Source organism: Humulus lupulus, chromosome 8, assembly GCF_963169125.1.
Source record: "Humulus lupulus chromosome 8, drHumLupu1.1, whole genome shotgun sequence".
Taxonomy (NCBI): Eukaryota; Viridiplantae; Streptophyta; class Magnoliopsida; order Rosales; family Cannabaceae; genus Humulus; species Humulus lupulus.
In genome coordinates this window covers 38202428-38222152 of record NC_084800.1, presented here as the reverse complement: position 1 = coordinate 38222152, position 19725 = coordinate 38202428, and the positions used below count along the sequence as shown (strand labels likewise).

Genomic DNA, 19725 nt, shown 5'->3' with positions numbered 1-19725 from the left:
GACACAGACAAATATTATAGTGGTTCAGCCCCAATGTGTTGGTAATAGCCTAATCCACTTGGAGTTGTGATATATTTAGCCTACACTTAAGATCAGATGAACTTGAGCCAACTGAGTTTCTTAAGTGCAAGTAGAAAAATATAGAGTTTCTCTCTCTAGAGAATACAAGCTTTATCTCTCTAACCTCTCAGAAAACGCCCCAAGAATGCCCCAAGTAACAGTCCCCAAAATCTCAAAACGAGAGAGTTTTCTCAGTCTAAAAAGATCAGATCCCCCAAATGATACCCTGAGCCATTTATTTATAGGCTCATGGATCGTACATAAATATCTCCCTTTTACCGGGTCATTTGTTCTTCCAACAAACTTTAATTAATAAAATATAAATAAATCTAATATTACAACAATATGGCTATTATTCCGGGATATCTGAGAGATTCCCGCGACAGTTGAGAATGATTCGGGTTGAAGCTATTATTGAGGACATAGGCAAACACCTCTCGTCAGCAAAGCACACCTCTAGCACACTTCTGGTCTAACATGACACATTACTGACTGGTCGGCCAAGCACCTGACTGGTCGGAAAAGCACCTGACTTGTCGGCCAAGCACCTGACTGGTCGGACAAACACCTGACTGGTCGGCCAAGCACCTCACTGGTCCGACAAACACCTGACTGGTCGGACAGGTACCTCACTGGTCGGTCATGACACCTGACTGGTCAGTCAAAAATCCTTATCGGTCTGACATAAACTCTACTAGGTCGGTCAGATCACTTTATCACAACTCCGAAGAGCCAATACATTTATTGACTATTAATGTATCGTTTACGGACCATGTATTGCCACTTGTCACTTCTGATTGCCACATCATCGAACTCCAATTTTTGGGGATAACAATATTATAAAGGAGAGCTTCAAGAAGATAATGTGTCACTCTAAAATTGATCTAAAACACTCCATCTATTTTCTCCTTTAATCTAATTTTTTATTCATTTTATAGACTATAATAATATAGTAATTTAAAAACAATGTAATTAGTTACATATTTTTTAAATTTAAATAAGATATTATTTATATCTATATATATGTATATAAATGAGAGCTTCAAAGAGATTATGTGGCACTCTAAAATCTCTCTAAATCATTATTTTTATTTTCTCCTTTAATCTAATTTTTAATTCATTTTATAGATTATAATAATATATGTAATTTTTTAAATTTAAATGAGATATTTATAAGATATCATTATTTAAATGTAGATAAATATCTTTTTGTGAATCTCTATATATATACTCTAAACATTCTCTATTAATCTCATATTTTCCTCTACTTTAATTTTTTTTTCACTCATTCTCTATAAATTCTTTCAATTTCAATTTTCAATGAATTTCAATTCATATCTCCAAATTTGAATGATTTACATGTTAATAATAACACAATCCTCTCGGTTATTTATTCAATTGTTAATGTTTGTTAATCTTTAAAGTATTAGTATTTATTCAATTATTAATGTTTTGTTAATCTTTAAAGTTTTTATTTGATTTGATTTGATTCACGAGAATAACATTGTACTTGATCAAATACTGCAGTTATTTTTTGATCAAATACTACAGTTATTTTATTTTAAAATTCAAGAGTATTTATTTATGGCTGAGTTTCCATATAATTCATATTCATATATAGATAACATTTATGCGAGTCAAAGTTAAATAAAAATAAAAATAAACTTTAAATTATTTTTCTAATTATATTAATTATTAATATGTGTACATTTTATGATAGTTATGATGGCATGAACCTAAATTAATTTTCTAATTATATTAATTATTAATATGTGTACAATTTATTATATATATGATGGTAAAACAACGAGTTCAAGGGTCTAGATAAAAATAAAAAAAATCAATTAATATTTTGAATTTAAATTTGATTAGATATTTAATTATCACAAATATTTAATTAAATTATAAATATAAGTAAATTTTTGTTTCTCATTTTTTATTTTATTTTTCTAATATATGGCTATTAATTAATTAAGACTTTTGTTTATTATCTATTTTCTCTTTTTTTCTCATTTTTATTTTAATATAAATTATAATAGATAAAAATATCTACATATAATAATAATAATAATAAAATCTATCTATGTATATTTTAACTTTTTGACAAAATACGGAACCAAATATTAGTTTTTAACAATAAAATATCCAAACAGGTAATCAACTAAGTAGTTCAAATAAGTTATCTTTATATTCCTATTTTGAACATTTTAACAAAACACAAGGTGTACAAGTTAATTTTAAATAATAAATGGTCTAAATAAGTAAACGGCTAAAGTACAAGGTTCAAAATGGTGTGAACCCTTATAGAAAATATAAATTATATATATTTATATAATATATTTTTTTATAAAGAATTTTTAACCTCTTGAATAAATATATGATTCAAAGTTTAATTTTAAAAAATAAAGAATCAAAACGAGCAGTCGATCAAAATATGGTGTTCAAATAGTCGATCTATCTAGTCCTATTTTAACCTTTTGATAAAATTTGAGATTCACAAGTTAATTTTTAAAAATAAAGGTTTCAACAGGTAATCGACTAAAATACAAGGTTCAAAATAGTGTGAGCCCATATAGAAAATAAAATTTATATAAATATATAATTGAACTTTTATAAGAAGTTTGAACATTTTAAATTAATACATGGTCCAAAGGTTTATTTTTAAAAATAAAGGATCAAAACAGGTAATCATAAAAAATATAGTGTTCAAATAATCTATCTATCAATTCCAATTTTTAACATTTTGACAAAACACGAGATCTAAAGTTAATTTTTAAAAACAAATGCTTCAAACAGGTAATCGGCCAAAATAAGTCTTACACAAAATATAAATTTTTTTATACATAATTTATATTTTATAAAAAAAAATCACGCAAAGCGTATAATAATAATAAATAAAAGCACATGTATAATAAGTTTTTTTAACTTTATTTTCGGTACTTTAATTTGTAAGAATTTTTCAAAAACTTATAGGAGGTTCGCTATCCAATGAACAGTGAACACCATCGTGAAAAAAAAATTATAGTCAAAATGCCTTTACGTGTCTATATAAAGAGCATGTTGTACGAATAAGATGAAAATGAATCACTAACTCACAATCTCCCAAAATATATTTAAAAATATATTTTTTAATAATTACAAAATACTACACAAAGTGCGGCTATGTTTTATAGTTTATTATATAAAAGAGATATGAAAAATATAAAACAATAATACAAGAAAGAAAGAATAACTTTTTCTTAATTAAAAAAAATTATATACAATTATTCTTTTTTTTTCCTTTCTAAATTGATTAAAATTAGCAATGAAGGACTAAATACTTAAATGTAATAATAATAATAATAATTAATTAATTAAGCATAACTAAATTTAAATCTATAGCAACTTTTGATAATTTTATAACTTGAATTTGTAGTATAATATTGAACTTCTCATAATTAACAAGCATATATTCTTGTGGAAAAAAGAAAGAAAAGAAACAACCATACATACTAAAAAATTCTACAATTTAAATTAGAGTAATGATACTTGCACCTAAAATATACACTCAAATATTATATACAGTGATTGTACATATTTTGAGTGCACATATCATTACTATTTAGATTAATCACCAGGTAAATTTAATTTAAAAATGAAAAAAAGGGACAGAATAAAAAATAATAATAAAAAGACCGGGAACGCAGGGGAAGAGGAAGCGACGTCGTAAGATATCACAAAATTCTAACAAGAGTCGCAATAGTTGAGAGTCGCAACAAACCATCTCAAGAATTAGGGAATTTTATCGACCCTCAAACATGGCGACGCTGCCTGAGCCTTCTTCCACCACCACGGCCTTGCCGGAGAAACGACACCGTTCGATATTCGTAGTGGAGACAAACTTCTTCAATTCCTGCATCCTCCTACCAACTCCACACTCATTAACTCCTTCATCTACTGAGTTCTCCAATAACTCCAATCTCGAAGCCGTTGACGAGACTGAGGAGGAGAATCGATCTCAAAACGCCGTCGTATCAACTAGGTGGACCTGCAACACCTGCAAAATTGAGTTTGAGTCCCTCAAAGATCAGCGTTCGCACTTCAAATCGGATATTCACCGATTCAATGTATTTTTAACTCCCTAAACTTCTCCGTTAATTGTAGTTTAACAAAGCAACTTTTTTTTTTTTGGTAGAATTAGTCTGAAATTATTTACACATTGTTTTTTCAGCATAATTCGATGGATTTTCACTTTAGTTTTTTCCTTCTCTCTTAATTGTTTATAGTAGAAACTCAAATTGATGTACAATAAGTGCGTTTTACTGGATTACCCTGTGATACAGTACATAGTTTTTTATATATTCTTTTTGCAATAGTAATAGATGCTGAGTTAGCTGGAAATAACACATTTCGATTGTTCGCAAAGCTCTGTTTTTTTGTAGAACTATTCTAAAAATTCTAACTTTACACCAATTTGCCATATGATCAGTGCGTTTCATTGAGTTTTCGTGTGAACTTCGATACTGTATATTTGTAGGTTAAGCTGAGCTTAGCTGGAAAGAACATTGTGAAAGAGGATGATTTTGAGGAGTTAACACCTGATTCATTTAAAGACTATGATATATCTAGTATATCAGGGTCGGAGGACGAGAATGAAAAGGATATTCATCATCGGAGGGGTTTTGTTGCTGAGAATCTTAAGCAGAAGTTGTTTATACAGCTACAAACGGGGGAGCGAGTTTCGGTGTGGAGGAGTTTGATCATGAATGAGTCTGAAGATATTTTCTTTGAGAATGATAATACAGGATGTTTAGATAATGTGGGACCTGGGATGGTGCCATGTCTAAAGGAGAAAGATGTGATAGAGAGACTGAAAAATGTGGTCTATGAACCCAGAGAAAAAACCCATTACAGGATCGTGTTGCTGGCTAGTGGTGGGCACTTTGCTGGTTGTGTCTTTGATGGTAACTTGGTTGTTGCTCATAAAACATTTCACAGGTTGGTTAACATTTTAAGCTTTGTTTACATTAGTTTGTCCTTTTGGATTCTTCTCAATAGTCAATAGCAATAACTAAAGCTGTGAGGTATAAGCATCATCTGGCTTTCATGACATGATCCGATTGAGCACCTTGTACTAGGACTCTAAATATGTACCTGCCGTCCTGGTCATATTTTTGTATTTGAAGGTTATGGCAAGTGCATGAAAAACCTCATTGAGCTATTTTCACAACATTACCACCATGATTCAATTGAGCACTTTGTTTGGTCTAGGACTCTAACTATGTATCTGCTGTTCTTTTCATATTTTCGTATTTGAAGGTTATGGCAAGTGCATGGAAAAATTTATTGAGTTATTTTCTTTGTCATTTAGATATGTTGTGAGGGGCAAGGCTGGAAAGAAACAGTCATCAAAAGATGCAAGTGGCAGGGCTGCACATTCTGCTGGAGCATCCCTTCGTAGATATAATGAACTTGCTTTGAAAAAGGTATGATAGCTTTGATATTCTCTCATGGACACATCATAATCATTTCAATGTTGTTTCTGCAGCAGCATCGACTTTTTTCATTGGTTTTTCCCCCTATTGGAGGCTTTATTTTATATGGATGTTAGCAATGCAATATAGTTGTGTTCGTGAAGAAACTAAGGTTGCCTAAATTTATAAACTATTTTTGAACTGATTTTGTTTGAGTTGACTGATTTACATATTATACCCATTTTAGGAAATTCAAGAACTATTTGCTGCTTGGAAGCCTTATTTTGATGCTTCCTCCTGTGTTTTCATATATGCCCCTTCTAGCAATCGTCAGCTGCTTTTTAATGGGGAAAAGCCGTACTTTAGTAATCAGCATTGTGCTGTACGAAATATTCCATTGACTGTTCGAAGGCCAACACTCAAGGAGGCCCGGAGATTATACGATCAGTTGACTCAAGTAGCTCATGATGTAGATGAGAAGGAAATTGCATCAATCACCGCAAAATTCACAAGTGACTCACTATCTAGTAAAGGTACTGTTGGCGATGATAGCCTAAGATTGTGCAAAGAGGTCATAGTTAAAAACTCTGATTGTACAAACTATACTGAAGCACGGCCACTTAATCAAAATCTTGATGAAACATCTATATTAAGTGAGAGTGAAAACGAAGATATAGGCTCATCAACACCTTTGCATGAAGCAGCGCAGTCTAGTAGTGCTGAGAAAGTTTTAGAACTCTTAGAACAGGGTCTGGATCCTTGTGCCAGAGACGAAAGAGGACGGACTCCATACATGCTAGCGAACGAGAAAGAGGTACGAAATGTATTCAGACGATTCATGGCCTTAAACCTTGATAAGTGGGATTGGCATGCTGCTAAGGTGCCTAGTGCGTTGACAAAAGAGATGGAGGAATCTCAAGCGACCAAGCAGGTATTGTGTTTACATTAGCTAGGACAGACATCCCAACTTGAACTCATTTTGTGATTTTAAGTGTTGTTGTGGTTCAGACATGGTTTGAACTTTCTGTTTTAGTTAATTTGATAAACTACAACATTTTTTTTGTTGCTACTTTGATTGTCATATTTGATTATTTTGTGATATTTTAAACTCAAAGAATTGATTGTTTACATTCTTTAACGGCTTTTCAGGCAGAAAAAGATGCCAAGAGGAAAGCAAGAGCAAAAGAATTGAAGAAGCTACGTAAAGCTAAGGAAAAGAAAGCTCAGGTTCATTTCACTAGTAATCATTTATATGCAGAATTATTTGTTTAAGATCTATTTTAAATCGTGTTCTTGGTTAGTTCTAATTAGATTACTCCATTAGTCAGTTACTCTATCCGGCAGTTAGTCATTCATTTATTTGTACTTTTAACAGCTTTACTATGTTAATTTGCAGGCTGAGGCTGAAGCTGCATCTCTCAGTGCCTCCAAAGTTGCCCAAGCTCAGGGAACGTCTTCCTCATCAGTCAAACGACAGACTCAACCTACTTCAGTTTCACGGATTTCCAAAGAGGTTAGTTTTAAATCTTTGAGGTCATGTGTGGATTGTGGGATCGGATAATTTTTATAATGTAATTTTGTTATGAAGAAAAAACTAATACACCAATCTAAATAATTCTCTAATTTGGGATAACTTAATCCCATAAATGGATAATTTTATACAATTCAATCCCCATCTCCATATATTTCCATGGTAAGAAAAAAGAATTGCCACTTTTCATCCAACTTGTTTTCTTGTAATTTATTGGTGGCAAATAATCAACTCATTCATTCTTTTATGTTTTTTTCCCATATTTTTTAATCCATTCCCACAATTTAAATGTGACGAATGAATCTATCAATTCTTCTCATAACTTGTTTATAATGTTAAAAGTCGTTGAAATATATTTTTTAAACTCCATTCATTCCTGTTATTTACTTTGGATCGGCAACGAAAATGTTGTGTTGTTTTCTCTGATTCCCTCTTTTAATTCCAATCTTTGCACACAATACATACATGAGTTTCAAAATTCACCAACATTGTTTAAATTTAGCATCTTTATAAGTTGGGGGTTTTGTTTGCAGGAGGAACTAAAAAGGACACAGGCTGCTGAGAGGGAAAAGAGAGCAGCTGCCGCCGAGAGGAGAATGGCTGCTGCTGCAGCAGTTAATGGTCAAGGCAATAATAGCACAACGACCAGAAGTGGGTTAGCTGGCGATATAAATTGCTCCTGTTGTAGTGTGTCATTGGCTGGTAAAGTCCCTTTCCATCGGTACAACTACAAATACTGCAGTACCTCATGTATGCATGTTCATAAAGAGATCCTTGAGGATGGGTAGGTAGTCCCATTCCCAATCTGCTGAGATTGAGTGATTGTGCTCTGATCTGATCTGAAGTTATTAATTTTAAGATTTTGTATTGTCTAGGCCTTGTACATTTTATAATAGATCGTTGAGAAATTATTACATTCTCAATTGTGGTTTGATTCCTTAAAAAAAAAAAAAAAAAAAAACTAATTATTGTTTTGCTGGCTTTTTATAAATTATTCATTAAGTACAACTAAAATAAATAAAAAAGATGTATTAATAGCGGATTTTAGATATACTTAATGGGAACCAGGTCTTTTTTCTATCTATTATATTAGAGCACTCATCTTGCTAAAATATTATAAAGAAAAAATAGTTAAATATACCTAAATAAATAGTATTTCTTATTATAGTATTTATCAAAGTCATAAATATTTTATTATTTTTATAAACTTTTATATATATATATATATATATGAGTGTGATACTATTATATTTAATTATTTTCTTTCTTAAAATGAATAAAATATTTTTTAAAAATATAATATTTTGTTGATGTTATTTTTCGTCAACTTAGAACTGAATAGCAAGCAAATAGAATACCAGAAAAGACAAATAATAAAAGATAGGATTTTTTATGTGGTTCAGCAATTAAAATCTGCCTAGTCCATGAGTCGATATTATTCAACTGTAGAATTCTCTCAAGGCTCTTGGAAGCAATTTAACAGAGTATTCCCAATACAAATTTCTCCCTCGGCTACAAATGAATAGCACCAATCTATTTATAGACTGGTTTACAGAATATCTTCCCTCACTCACAAATTAAATATAATTATACAATACGCATATAAATCCCATGATATTCGAGATTTATTAACAGATTACAACCAATCTCATATATATAGGGATCTTCAAAAAGTAACTATGTTCACATTTGTCTGTTGACCTCGAATAATCGAATGTCTTTGAGATTGGCCAACCATCATGAACCCGCTACCTCGGTTTACCTCAGTTTTAACAAGAGATTTTGTCAAGATCATCCATTCCCGAGCTCACAATACCTGAGCTCGAGCCGTCTTGTTAGATGACAAATGTTGAACCAGGAGATTTATACAAGTGTTGAACCTGTTACTGTAACTTCGAGCTCGACCTGTAACCTTGAAACACTTTTGAGATCACGTAACTTCGAGCTGACCAATTTCGACGTCGTCGTTTTAATACTCAGCGAGACTGTCCTTGACTTTCTCATTGACACTGATTATATGACTAATAAGCTTATTTCGAGCTGACACTTTACGAGCCTGACTTTCGAGATCAAAATTTTCATTATCGAAATTTGGGTGTAGCATATTTAAATGACATAGAGAAAAAATAGAGAAGCTCATGTATGGTATAATGTAAAAGTTTGAGGTAAATTATAAAAAAATATGTTTTGGTGATGTATTTTCTAATACACTTTCTCTATAATATTTAGCTAAAACTCCAAAAAACATCTTCCATCAGCTCATTTATACATATATTTATAATAGCTATGCACAAACTCCAATTAATCTGTATCTATATTTACATAACATTTACATATCATTTATATAATATTATAATATTATTATTTTTCTTTATAAGCTTTCTCTCTCCCATTTAGTATATATTTATTATTTCTTTTTTCTTTTTCAATTATTTTATTTTACTTTAATTAATTAATGAAATATGTTTAAAGATATAATATTTAAATGATGTAGAGAAATATATAAAGAAAATGGTGTATGGTATAATGTAAAATTTAGAGTTAAAATAGAAAAAATGTGTGTTTTTTGGAGGTATTTTAAATGATAGAGTAGAGCACACATTGAGAGTGCTCTTAGGAGTGACATAAGAGTATGTATCATTAGCGGGATTTATGTGTGAAACAATGGATTGAGTGTAAAAAAAAAAGTGGGAAAGAGACTCCAAGTCCCTAAATGCTAAATCACTACGAACCAACACAAGAAATTAGAGGGTGTTAAAGAGATTTCGTACATAATTTGGCTTACACGAAATGCTTCATCACATGACAAATAGTCACAAAAGAGCAAAATTGTATTAAAAAAAAACTAGTGTCAAAAGACTTTATGAAGTGATAATTCTACAAAATAGAGTTATTTTACCACTTTTTATGTGCTAATTGTTGCTTAATTCTTGAGTTTTTAATTGATTTATTAAGTTTTTAAGTAATTTTGAATTTATTAGGTTTATTTTAATTTTATAGATTTTTGTGTATTTTTATTGTTGTATTATTGTAAAATGTTATGGCTTAATTTAAAATAAATATTGTTAAGTTAGGAGTAAAAAGATGTAATTTTGAGCTTAAATGTTTTGTAAATTAAATTTTAATTAATATTTTCATGGAAGTTATATTGTATATTTTATTAGTGAAAATATTTAATTTTAATTTAGTTTATAATTATTTTGTAGGAAATAATGTTATTTTTAGGTGCTTGAAATGCAAGGAAAATGATGAAAAAAAGTGGCATTTGTGAAGAGGAAATAGCAAATTTTGGCACAAGGCTATCTCATTTCACCAACACTCCAAGGCCCAAACCTCTGCTACAGTACTTTCGGCCCAGTTGCCTTTTCCTTCAGCAAAGCTCCTTCACGCTAGCCTCCCAAGCTCCAGATCGCGCCACCTGTCCCTGCCTTCACCCAATGTTCAGCAGCTCCAGCATCTCAACACCACAGGTCCTTCACGCCTGGCACACCACAGAAGGCCCAATGCCAATCTTCATATGCTTCCAACGCCAGCCCTCCTGCCAGCCGTGTGAAGCTCTCCCAGCCGAAACCATCAGCTCTTCAGCAAAGCAAGCTGGGCCCGTGCCTCTCATCACTTCCTGGGCCCGCCTGTTGCATTCAACCCAGCCCCATAGCCCATTTGGCCCACATGCCAGAGCTGCCTAAACCAGCTGCCAAATAGCCACCAAAATGCCAAAAATCATGTTTTTCATTCCCAATATTTTTCACTAAAATATCAATTCACTATTCCCTATTTTTCTTACCTAAATAAACATTCCTAATTCATTTTTTTAACCCTAGCTTTTCACTAATATTTTACCCAACCAAACATTTCATCTTTCCAATACTCTTATACTTACTCTATTTATCCTACCACTTCCCAACACAATTAAATTAATCAATTTATTTATTTTAATTTGATTAATTTAATCTCCATATTTTGCCTATAAATAGAGTCTTGTAAGACCATTTGGGGAGCTCTTCTTCTTCATCTTTTTTCAACATCTTCTACACTTCATATTTTTCACTATTTTCTCTCTACCATTTTCATCTTTTGAAGAGCATGTCAAGTATGTTATTTTATAATTTTTATCTAGTTATGAGCTTCTAATCTTTTTCAAAGATTATTAAGATGATGATGAAGCAAAATGTAACTAGATAATATTTTTTGTTGTATGTTGATTTCCCATTTGTACAACATTGTTTATGGATTTTTCTATCAAAGATATGCATTTTTCATCTATTATTGATTGTTAAAGCATATTACACTTAGTTCTTCATTATGCAGAAATATGATATTCTTTGATTAAATGTTTTTTATTAAATTGTTCACATCTAATTCTTAGAGCACAAGGATCATATTTTGCCTAAACATAATCTCTTTGATTTTTTGTAGTTTCATTAGGTTGTAACACAACTAATGCTTAGAAATTATATCTTATATAAGTGAAGAAAAATCCTACATTTTTTAAAGTAACTTGTGCTTGAATAGAAAATGTATTTTGAAAAAAATATAGTGTGATTTATTTCAACTATATCTAAACTTGGGAATCAATATACTTATAAATACTATTGAACTTGCATTTTGTGGATTCTAATATCTTAATAATCTTATTTTACTTATCTCATTTGAACACCATTTTTCTATTTAATCTTAAATCTTTTTATTACTTGTCTTTTATTTTTTCTAAAACAAAATCTCATCAAATATTTGGAACTAGGTTAAAATATTCTTGTTTTATTTGAAATAGTTTCTTTTGATGTTAGTCAACTCCCATGGGTTCGACCTCGTACTTACATGAACATTATATTCCGAAACGATTCGTGCACTTGCGAGTATAATTATTAAAACACCCTCTTTTGGGATCAACATGAAGTTTGCGGACTGAAATTAGTATATTTTTTTAAATATTTACAGGAATAATAATCCAAAATATTTAAATTTTCAACATGAATGTAGATCCCTCTAAGGTTGGGCAAAAAACTCGTGGGCCGACAACCCAACCCAACCGACTCCGAAAAAGGAGGAAATTACACCAAATATGAGATTTATTCTTTAACTTTCAAAATATGACCATTTTTTTTCCTTAAGTTTTTTATGGCATATTTTTCTTTGTTTACATTTTTATGAGAGTTTTTCCCCATGTATTTGCATACCATATTTTATCTTTTATACATTTTTAGTAGTTAGTTTTTATATGTTTTGAGATTATTTTTATAATTTTAATCTATTTGTATTATTTTTTATCATTCATATTTTATAAAATATTTTTTCTTACATAATTATTTGTAGAGAAATATCTGAGACTTTTATCACCATACTATTTATTCTCATTTTATTCTTTTCTTCAATTTTTTATCTTCTTCAATCAACATTTTATCTGCAGTAACTGGTTACCACTATTAAAACAATTTTGATTTTTTTTGTAATAGTATTCATGTGCCATTGTCAATTTTTTTTTGTGATGTGTGGTAACTGGTTATAACAACAAAAATTAGTTTTATTTTTTAAGTGGTGTTGTAGTAACTAGTTACCGCTATAAAAATAATTTTGATTTTTTTTAGTAATGTACCATTATCAAAATATCAATAGAATTGTAACTAGTTACTTAGTGAGATTTGAAAAAAAAAAAAAAAAAACTGATATGAAAAAAATAAACTAAATTGACCGTGAAGGTAACTGGTTACAGCTAGGTTTGAAAAAAAAAATATATGAAAAAAAAACCAGTTGCGATGGTAATCAATTATTTTGCCAGACTTTGAAACAAATAGGATCACAAACAAAAAAGCTAAACTGGTCAGAATCGTAACTAGTTACAGATTTAGATCTAAAAAAAAACCAATCATCATGATACCTGTTTACTTAGTCAGGTGTGAAAACAAAATCAGATCTAAACAAACAAATCTAAATTAATCGTTATTGTAACTGGTTACAACTAGATTATAAAAAAAAAAATCAGCTATGAATAAAAAGAATCAGATGTCATTGTACTCGGTTACTTAAACAAATCTTAAGAAAAAAAAACCCAAAAATCATAATAGTCTGTGACTGTAATCAGTTACAGTTACGTTTAGAAGGAAAAAAAATTAAATATGAAGTGCAAAATCACATTTGAAATGGCAAAACCAGATGTGAAAAATAAGAAGAATAACAAAGAGAATAGAAGTTGACGTCGTTTTTAGTCAACTTAAATTGTAGAGCGATTAAACAATAAAACAATGAAGCAAATGGATAAAGAAGAAAAACAAAAAGATTTTTACGTGCTTCAACAGTTAATTCTGCCTAGTCCACGAGTCTATGTTATTAAGACTTGGGAGTTTTCTGGAAACTTTTTAGAGAATAGTTGCCCCGAGTATCCTCTCAAGAAATCAGAAATCGGCCTTTTACAATTGGTGATTCCTTTTCTATTTATAGAGAAGGTTGCAGAATTCATTCCCACATATTTCGGGAAGATATTCTGTAAATCAGTTGAAATAATGATATTAAATGCATTATCTCCTACATACGCAGAAACGTCCCATGAAGATCGGGAACGGATAACAGATTAAATGATATCTCTTAAATAATGGGATTGTACAACAATAAGCATGTTCACACGTAATGCGTTATCCCAGGTGATTCATCAAATCTTCGAGATCAGCAATTGGCATTGAGTCTGTCAAGACTATGGGTCAAGCACGAGCTTGCCACCCAACTTTACACTATGCTCGGGATAGGTAGGTGCTGACGAGGCTGTCGCATCTGAGCTTGCACTTCCCGAGCTCGAGCTATCTCGCCTGAAGACAATCGGTGAAAAATATATTCAAGTGTCATGCTGTTGCGAGCTTAGAGCATATTCGAGGCTACACACCCTCGAGCTTTCAAGGTTGGTAATTACAACAAAGCGGTCTGACTAACGGATCATATGACGATCATGCATGTTTCGAGCTCACACCTGACGAACCCAGCTTTCGAGGTCATAACTCCTTATCTCGAAATCTGGGTGTAACAATAGATATAAAACTAGAGAAGAAGAAGAACCAGAAGGGCGGAGGTACGTCGCTGTAAGGGGTGGGGGCAGAGGTCCGTCGTTGTCGTCGGGGGCGAAGGTAGTATCGCCGATGGAGGGCTGAGATGAGAGAACCAAATGAGGAAGAAGAGACGAAGAAAAGAGAAGAGAGAGATATATATCGTGAGGGAGAGAAAGGAGAAAGTGAGAAAATTATGTGTATTTATGATTATGGTAATCTATTTTTTATATTATATGAAATTACCATATTTAAAAAAAAATTATTTCAAAACTTATTATATTTTGTATAATAATTTTTTTTCTTCATAAATATAAAAATTATGTTTATTTTACCAATATTTATTTATGTAAATTTCTCCCGAAAAAATGGGCTAAAGAGGCCAACCTTTACCAAGCCGAAGCCCATTCGGTGGGTGTAAAGAGAAGGCCGAGCATTTCGGCTAGGAAACGGGCTAAGGCCCAATTTAAGCACCCAACCCAACCTGGCCGATTGAGGCCTATTACATTTTTTTTATGGGGCATGATGCAAAATGATCCTTAATGTTGTGTGAAAGTAAGTAAATGTCCATATTTTTAATTTTGTAGTAAAATAGCCTAATCATCTATTTAATATCACATATTACCAAATACATCCTTTAACAAATTATTATTTTATTCTAAATATTTTAATATTATGATATATGCATATTAGTTTTGTTTAATTAGTTTTTATTTTAAAGTTATTTTGATTTTTTTTTTCGTTTTTTATGGGTTGTTGAATAATATACCATACCACAAAATATATATACTGAGTTGAAAAATAATATACCATCAAAACTTACAAAATTATTACTCAAAAAAATATATACTATGCTAACAGAGTTATATATTACCATTAAAATGTATATACCATGATACAAAATTATATACTACCACTATGTATAATAAAATAGAAATTAAATATCACAAAAAAAAATTATATACCACACTACAAAAAATATTTACACTAATTGGAAAATAATATACCAACAGCCTATAAAAAACTTAAAAAATCAATATAGCTTTAAAATAAAAACTAATTAAACAAAACTAATATACATATACCACTATATTAAAGTCATACAGTCCTAAATAAATAAATAAATTATAAAAAATGACAATTTAGGTAATCAACAATGTAAAAGGGTCATTTATCTACAATTTTAAAAATGAGGACATTAACTTTTTGATGGCTTTATTTTGGGTCATTTCCTATAATTTCTCTTTTTTTATATAATATTAATAAGCTAAACTAAAAAATTAAAAGGGTTTTTTTTATTAATACATGAATAGAAAACTTTTATTTCACTTATACGGTATTCAGAAAATTGTTTTATTTATATTTAACCTCAAACTTTTTTTACAAAACTACGATCAGTACTAGCCCAGTTGTTTATGACTCGTTGAATAACCTTCACCTTCATTGGCAGGACCATCGCCGGTGGTGATTGCCGACATGAAGCAGCGGCAACAAGTTTTCTGGCATCTTTCCTTGCTTGATGCTTCAAGAGCGCACAGTGAAGAACTTGAAATGCTAAGGTTTGTTCCGCCATGGCTATGGGTCTTCATCTTCCATTAGGCTTCAATTGATACTGGTGAGTTTTGAGTTTGGTTTTGTGCATTTCTTGATTTTTTTTTAAAAACTGATTGATTAAAGATTGAGGTTATAAATTCACAAACAACTCAACTTTCCACAATCTCTTACTGCAGCTGCTCTAGTTGGGCCCTCTGACCAACCTTCTCCGTCAATTCTCTACCTTTCATCTCATTGTCATGTATCTTACTTATTATTTACGTTTATATATATGGGTTTTCAAGAGAATATTTAAAAATGTAGTAATACTGAGTTAAGATTCCCTCTAATTAGAGATTTGTAATTTCACACAAGTAATTGTCTCTTATGAGAATGAATCAAACCACATGTGATCATTAATAAACTTCTCTTCCTTTTACAATGATTTACATGCTTTTAGTAATAGTCTTCTTATATCTACATGTATGTATATATATGGATTTTGGAAGGAATCTTTTAAATGTAATAGTATTGAGTTTAAAAAATTGATAGTGAAAATGAAATACTGATGAGTACTTCCGAGGGAAAAAATTAACATACATTAAGTTTTTATTTGAGGTTGTAGTGGATTACTTGAATTGCATAAAAATGAAATTAGCATGAGTTTTTTAAGTTGTCATTGTGTGCATTAAGTTGCATATGAGTTTTCATGGGTTCTTTTAAGTTACCATGAATTGCATTGGGTTGCATTTAGTTGCATGGGCTAGCATTTAAGGTTGCAATGAATTTTTTAATTTTCTAAAATTGCATTTGGGTTGCTTTAGGTTGCATTGAGTTGCATGAATTTGCATTGGGTTGCATTGTTTTGCATGTGTTATTTTAGCTTGCATGAGTTGCTTTAGGTTGCATTAGGCTTGCATTTAAGGTTGCTTTCGATTGCATGAGTTGCATAAAGGAAAATTTGCAAATGAATTTTTAAAGTTACTTTATGTTGCATGAGGTTTTTATTGGGCTTTCATTTGATGTTGTAATGGGTTGCTGGGGGTTGCATTCAGTTGCGTAAGCTTTCATTTGAAGTTGTAGTGGGTTATTTGGGGTTGCATGAGCTTGCGTTGGAGGTTGTACTGGATTGCATGAGTTGCATAAGGATGATTAAGTTGCGTAATGATGTCGCTTAAGTTGATTTCATTGCATTTGAGGTTGCATGTTGTAGTTTTCATTTGAAATTGCATTATGTTGCATAATGATGTTTGTAGTAGGTTGCTTTAGGTTGTAAGCTTGCATTTAAGGTTTCTATGGATTGCATGAGTTGCATAAAGAAAAATTTGCAAATGAATTTTTAAAGTTACTTTATGTTGCATTAGGTTGCATGAGGTTTTTATTGGGCTTGCATTTGATGTTGTAATGGGTTGCTTGGGGTTGCATTCAGTTGCGTAAGCTTTCATTTGAGATTGTAGTGGGTTATTTTGGGTTGCATGAGCTTGCGTTTGAGGTTGCACTGGATTGCATGAGTTGCATAAGGATGAATAAGTTGCGTAATGATGTTGCTTAAGTTGATTTCATTGCATTTGAGGTTGCATGTTGTAGTTTGCATTTGAAATTGCATTATGTTGCATAATGATGTTTGTAGTAGGTTGCTTTAGGTTGCATTGGGCTTGCATTTAAGGTTTCTATGGATTGCATGAGTTGCATAAAGACAAATTTGCAAATGAATTTTTAAAGTTACTTTATGTTGCATTAGGTTGCATAAGGTTTTTATTGGGCTTGCATTTGATGTTGTAATGGGTTGCTTGGGGTAGCATTCAGTTGCGTAAGCTCTCATTTGAGGTTGTAGTGGGTTATTTGGGATTACATGAGCTTGCGTTTGAGGTTGCACTGGATTGCATGAGTTGCATAAGGATGATTAAGTTGTGTAATGATGTTGCTTAAGTTGATTTCATTCCATTTGAGGTTGCAGTGGGTTGCATGCTGTAATTTGTATTTAAAATTGCATTATGTTACATAATGATGTTGCAATATTTGCTTAATTAAACTAAAATTTGCAAATGAGTTCTTAAAATTTATTTTATTGGATTGTATGGAGTTGCATTAGGCTTGCATTTGATGTTGCATAAGTTGCATTAGAATGAAATTCCCCCAATGAGTTTTTAAGTTATCATGGTTGCGTTGAGTTTCAAGGGCTTCAATTTGAGGTTGTTTTAGATTTATTGGCTTGCAAATGTGGTTGGAGTGGGTGGGTTGTAGGGTTGCATGAGGTACAACATGTTTTGCTGCAATGTTTGCAACCTTTGGAACATCAGGAACAACCTCTTTGGCAATATCTTCGACCACTTTGGCATAAAAAGATATAGTGAAAATAATAGAATTGACAAGCACTACCTTAAAAAATAATCCCCACATAAAAATAAATTTTATTTACAATTGACTCGAATGATTCGATGTGTGCAGTTTTATTTTTCTCAGTTTGATGTGAATCTTTTTGGATGTCAAAGTTAATCTTTCATTTGTGTTTTTCAGCTTGTTTAATGGCAAAGCAGAGGGGATGTTTTTTAAGTTGGGCATTTCCAAAAAAATGTTCATTTTTTCTCCCAAATTCCCAATACTGCAATGGTTTTGATCCTTTGTTAGAATACACTTTTTGTTTTCCTTATTCTTATGTGTATATATATATATTGATAGAAATTACTGTATAAATTGATAAAGCTATTAGTTGTTCAATTACTGTATAAATTGATAGAAATTATTGATAGAAATTACTTATTCTTATGTGTATATATATATATTGATAGAAATTACTGTATAAATTGATAAAGCTATTACTGTATAAATTGATAAAGCTATTAGTTGTTCAATTATAATTATCTTATAAAATTTTTTGAAATTCAGTTATGAATGTTCTTGAATACTATTAAGAAGCTTAGAGGCAAAACTTGAATCTAGAAAGGCTTATGAGTTATTAAATTTCCATGGGTTGCTTGGGGCTACCTTGGGTTGCACAAACTTACATTTGAGATTGCATTGGGTTATATTGGGTTGCATGGGCATGCATTTGAGGTTGCAGTGGGTTGCTCTAGGTTGCATTGGACTTACATTTGAGATTGCAATGAGTTACTTTAGGTTGCATTTGGCTTGTATTTGAGGTTGCATATGAGATGCAACCTTTTATCAATGTATACAACATATTCAACTTATGTTGCAACGTCTACAACTTCAGTTACAACATCTGCAAAATTTCATTGGGTTGCATGGTGTTGCATTTGAAATTTGCAAATGAGTTTTTTAAAGTTGTTTTAGGTTGCTTTAAGTTGCATTTGAGATTTAGTGGATTGCTTTAGGTTGCATATTGGGCTTGCATTTGATGTTGCATTAGTTGCATAAGGATAAAATTTTCAAATGAGTTTATTAAAGTTACTTTAGGTTGCATGGAGTTGCATTAAACTTTCATTTGAGGTTGTAGTGGGTTGCTTGAGTTGCATAAAACAAAATTAGCATATGCATTTTTTAAAGTTGCCATGGGTTGCAATAAGTTGCATATGAGTTTTCAGATTGGGAATAGTGGGTTACATAGGGTTGCATGGGCTTTGTTGAAATATATGCAACTTCTTCAACCTCAATTGCAACCACTATTGAAACAAAAACAACTTCTCTTGCAACATCTGCAACCTCTTTTACAACATTTGCAAAACCTACGAAACTTGAGGTGCAATCTCTGTTTCAAAGTCTGCAACCTTTAGAACATTAGGTGCAACATTTTTGGCAACCTCTGTTGCAACATCTACAACCATTGAAAATTGGCTTGCATTGGACTTGCATTTGAGGTTGCAGTGGGTTGCATATGAAATTACATTTGGGTTGTTTTAGGTGGCATTGGGTTGCATTTGAAATTGAATTGGGTTGCATGGGGTTGGATGAGCTTACCATATGTTGCTTTAGGTTGCATGTGGGTTGCAATAGATTGCATTTTAGGCTACAGTTGGTTGCATTACAATGAGTTGAATGAGTTGCATAAGAATGAAATCAGAATATGAGTTTTTATGTTGCCATGGGCTACATAGTGTTATAGTGGGTTGCACAGGCTTGTATTTGAGATTGCTGTGGGTTCCTTCAGGATGTTATAGGT

General features: G+C 31.4%; 1 protein-coding gene across 1 annotated transcript; it reads left to right on the top strand.

Annotated features, from left to right (window-relative positions):
• The first annotated feature begins 3756 nt into the window (after window positions 1–3756).
• LOC133796868 (uncharacterized) lies at window positions 3757–8018 on the top strand. Its single transcript, XM_062234556.1, has 7 exons — window positions 3757–4166; window positions 4577–5037; window positions 5411–5525; window positions 5761–6444; window positions 6663–6740; window positions 6910–7026; window positions 7578–8018. Exons 1-7 carry the CDS (start codon window positions 3858–3860, stop codon window positions 7830–7832), a joined length of 2019 nt encoding a protein of 672 aa, XP_062090540.1. The 5' UTR covers window positions 3757–3857; the 3' UTR covers window positions 7833–8018.
• The last annotated feature ends 11707 nt before the right edge of the window (window positions 8019–19725 follow it).

What these genes read in the sequence shown, in the direction of transcription:
- LOC133796868 (XM_062234556.1), top strand. Translation starts at nt 3,858, where the DNA reads ATGGCGACGCTGCCTGAGCCTTCTTCCACCACCACGGCCTTGCCGGAG. An exon ending in AATCTCAAGCGACCAAGCAG is followed by an intron (nt 6,445 to 6,662) that starts GTATTGTGTTTA and finishes ACGGCTTTTCAG; the next exon opens with GCAGAAAAAGATGCCAAGAG. An exon ending in CTAAGGAAAAGAAAGCTCAG is followed by an intron (nt 6,741 to 6,909) that starts GTTCATTTCACT and finishes GTTAATTTGCAG; the next exon opens with GCTGAGGCTGAAGCTGCATC.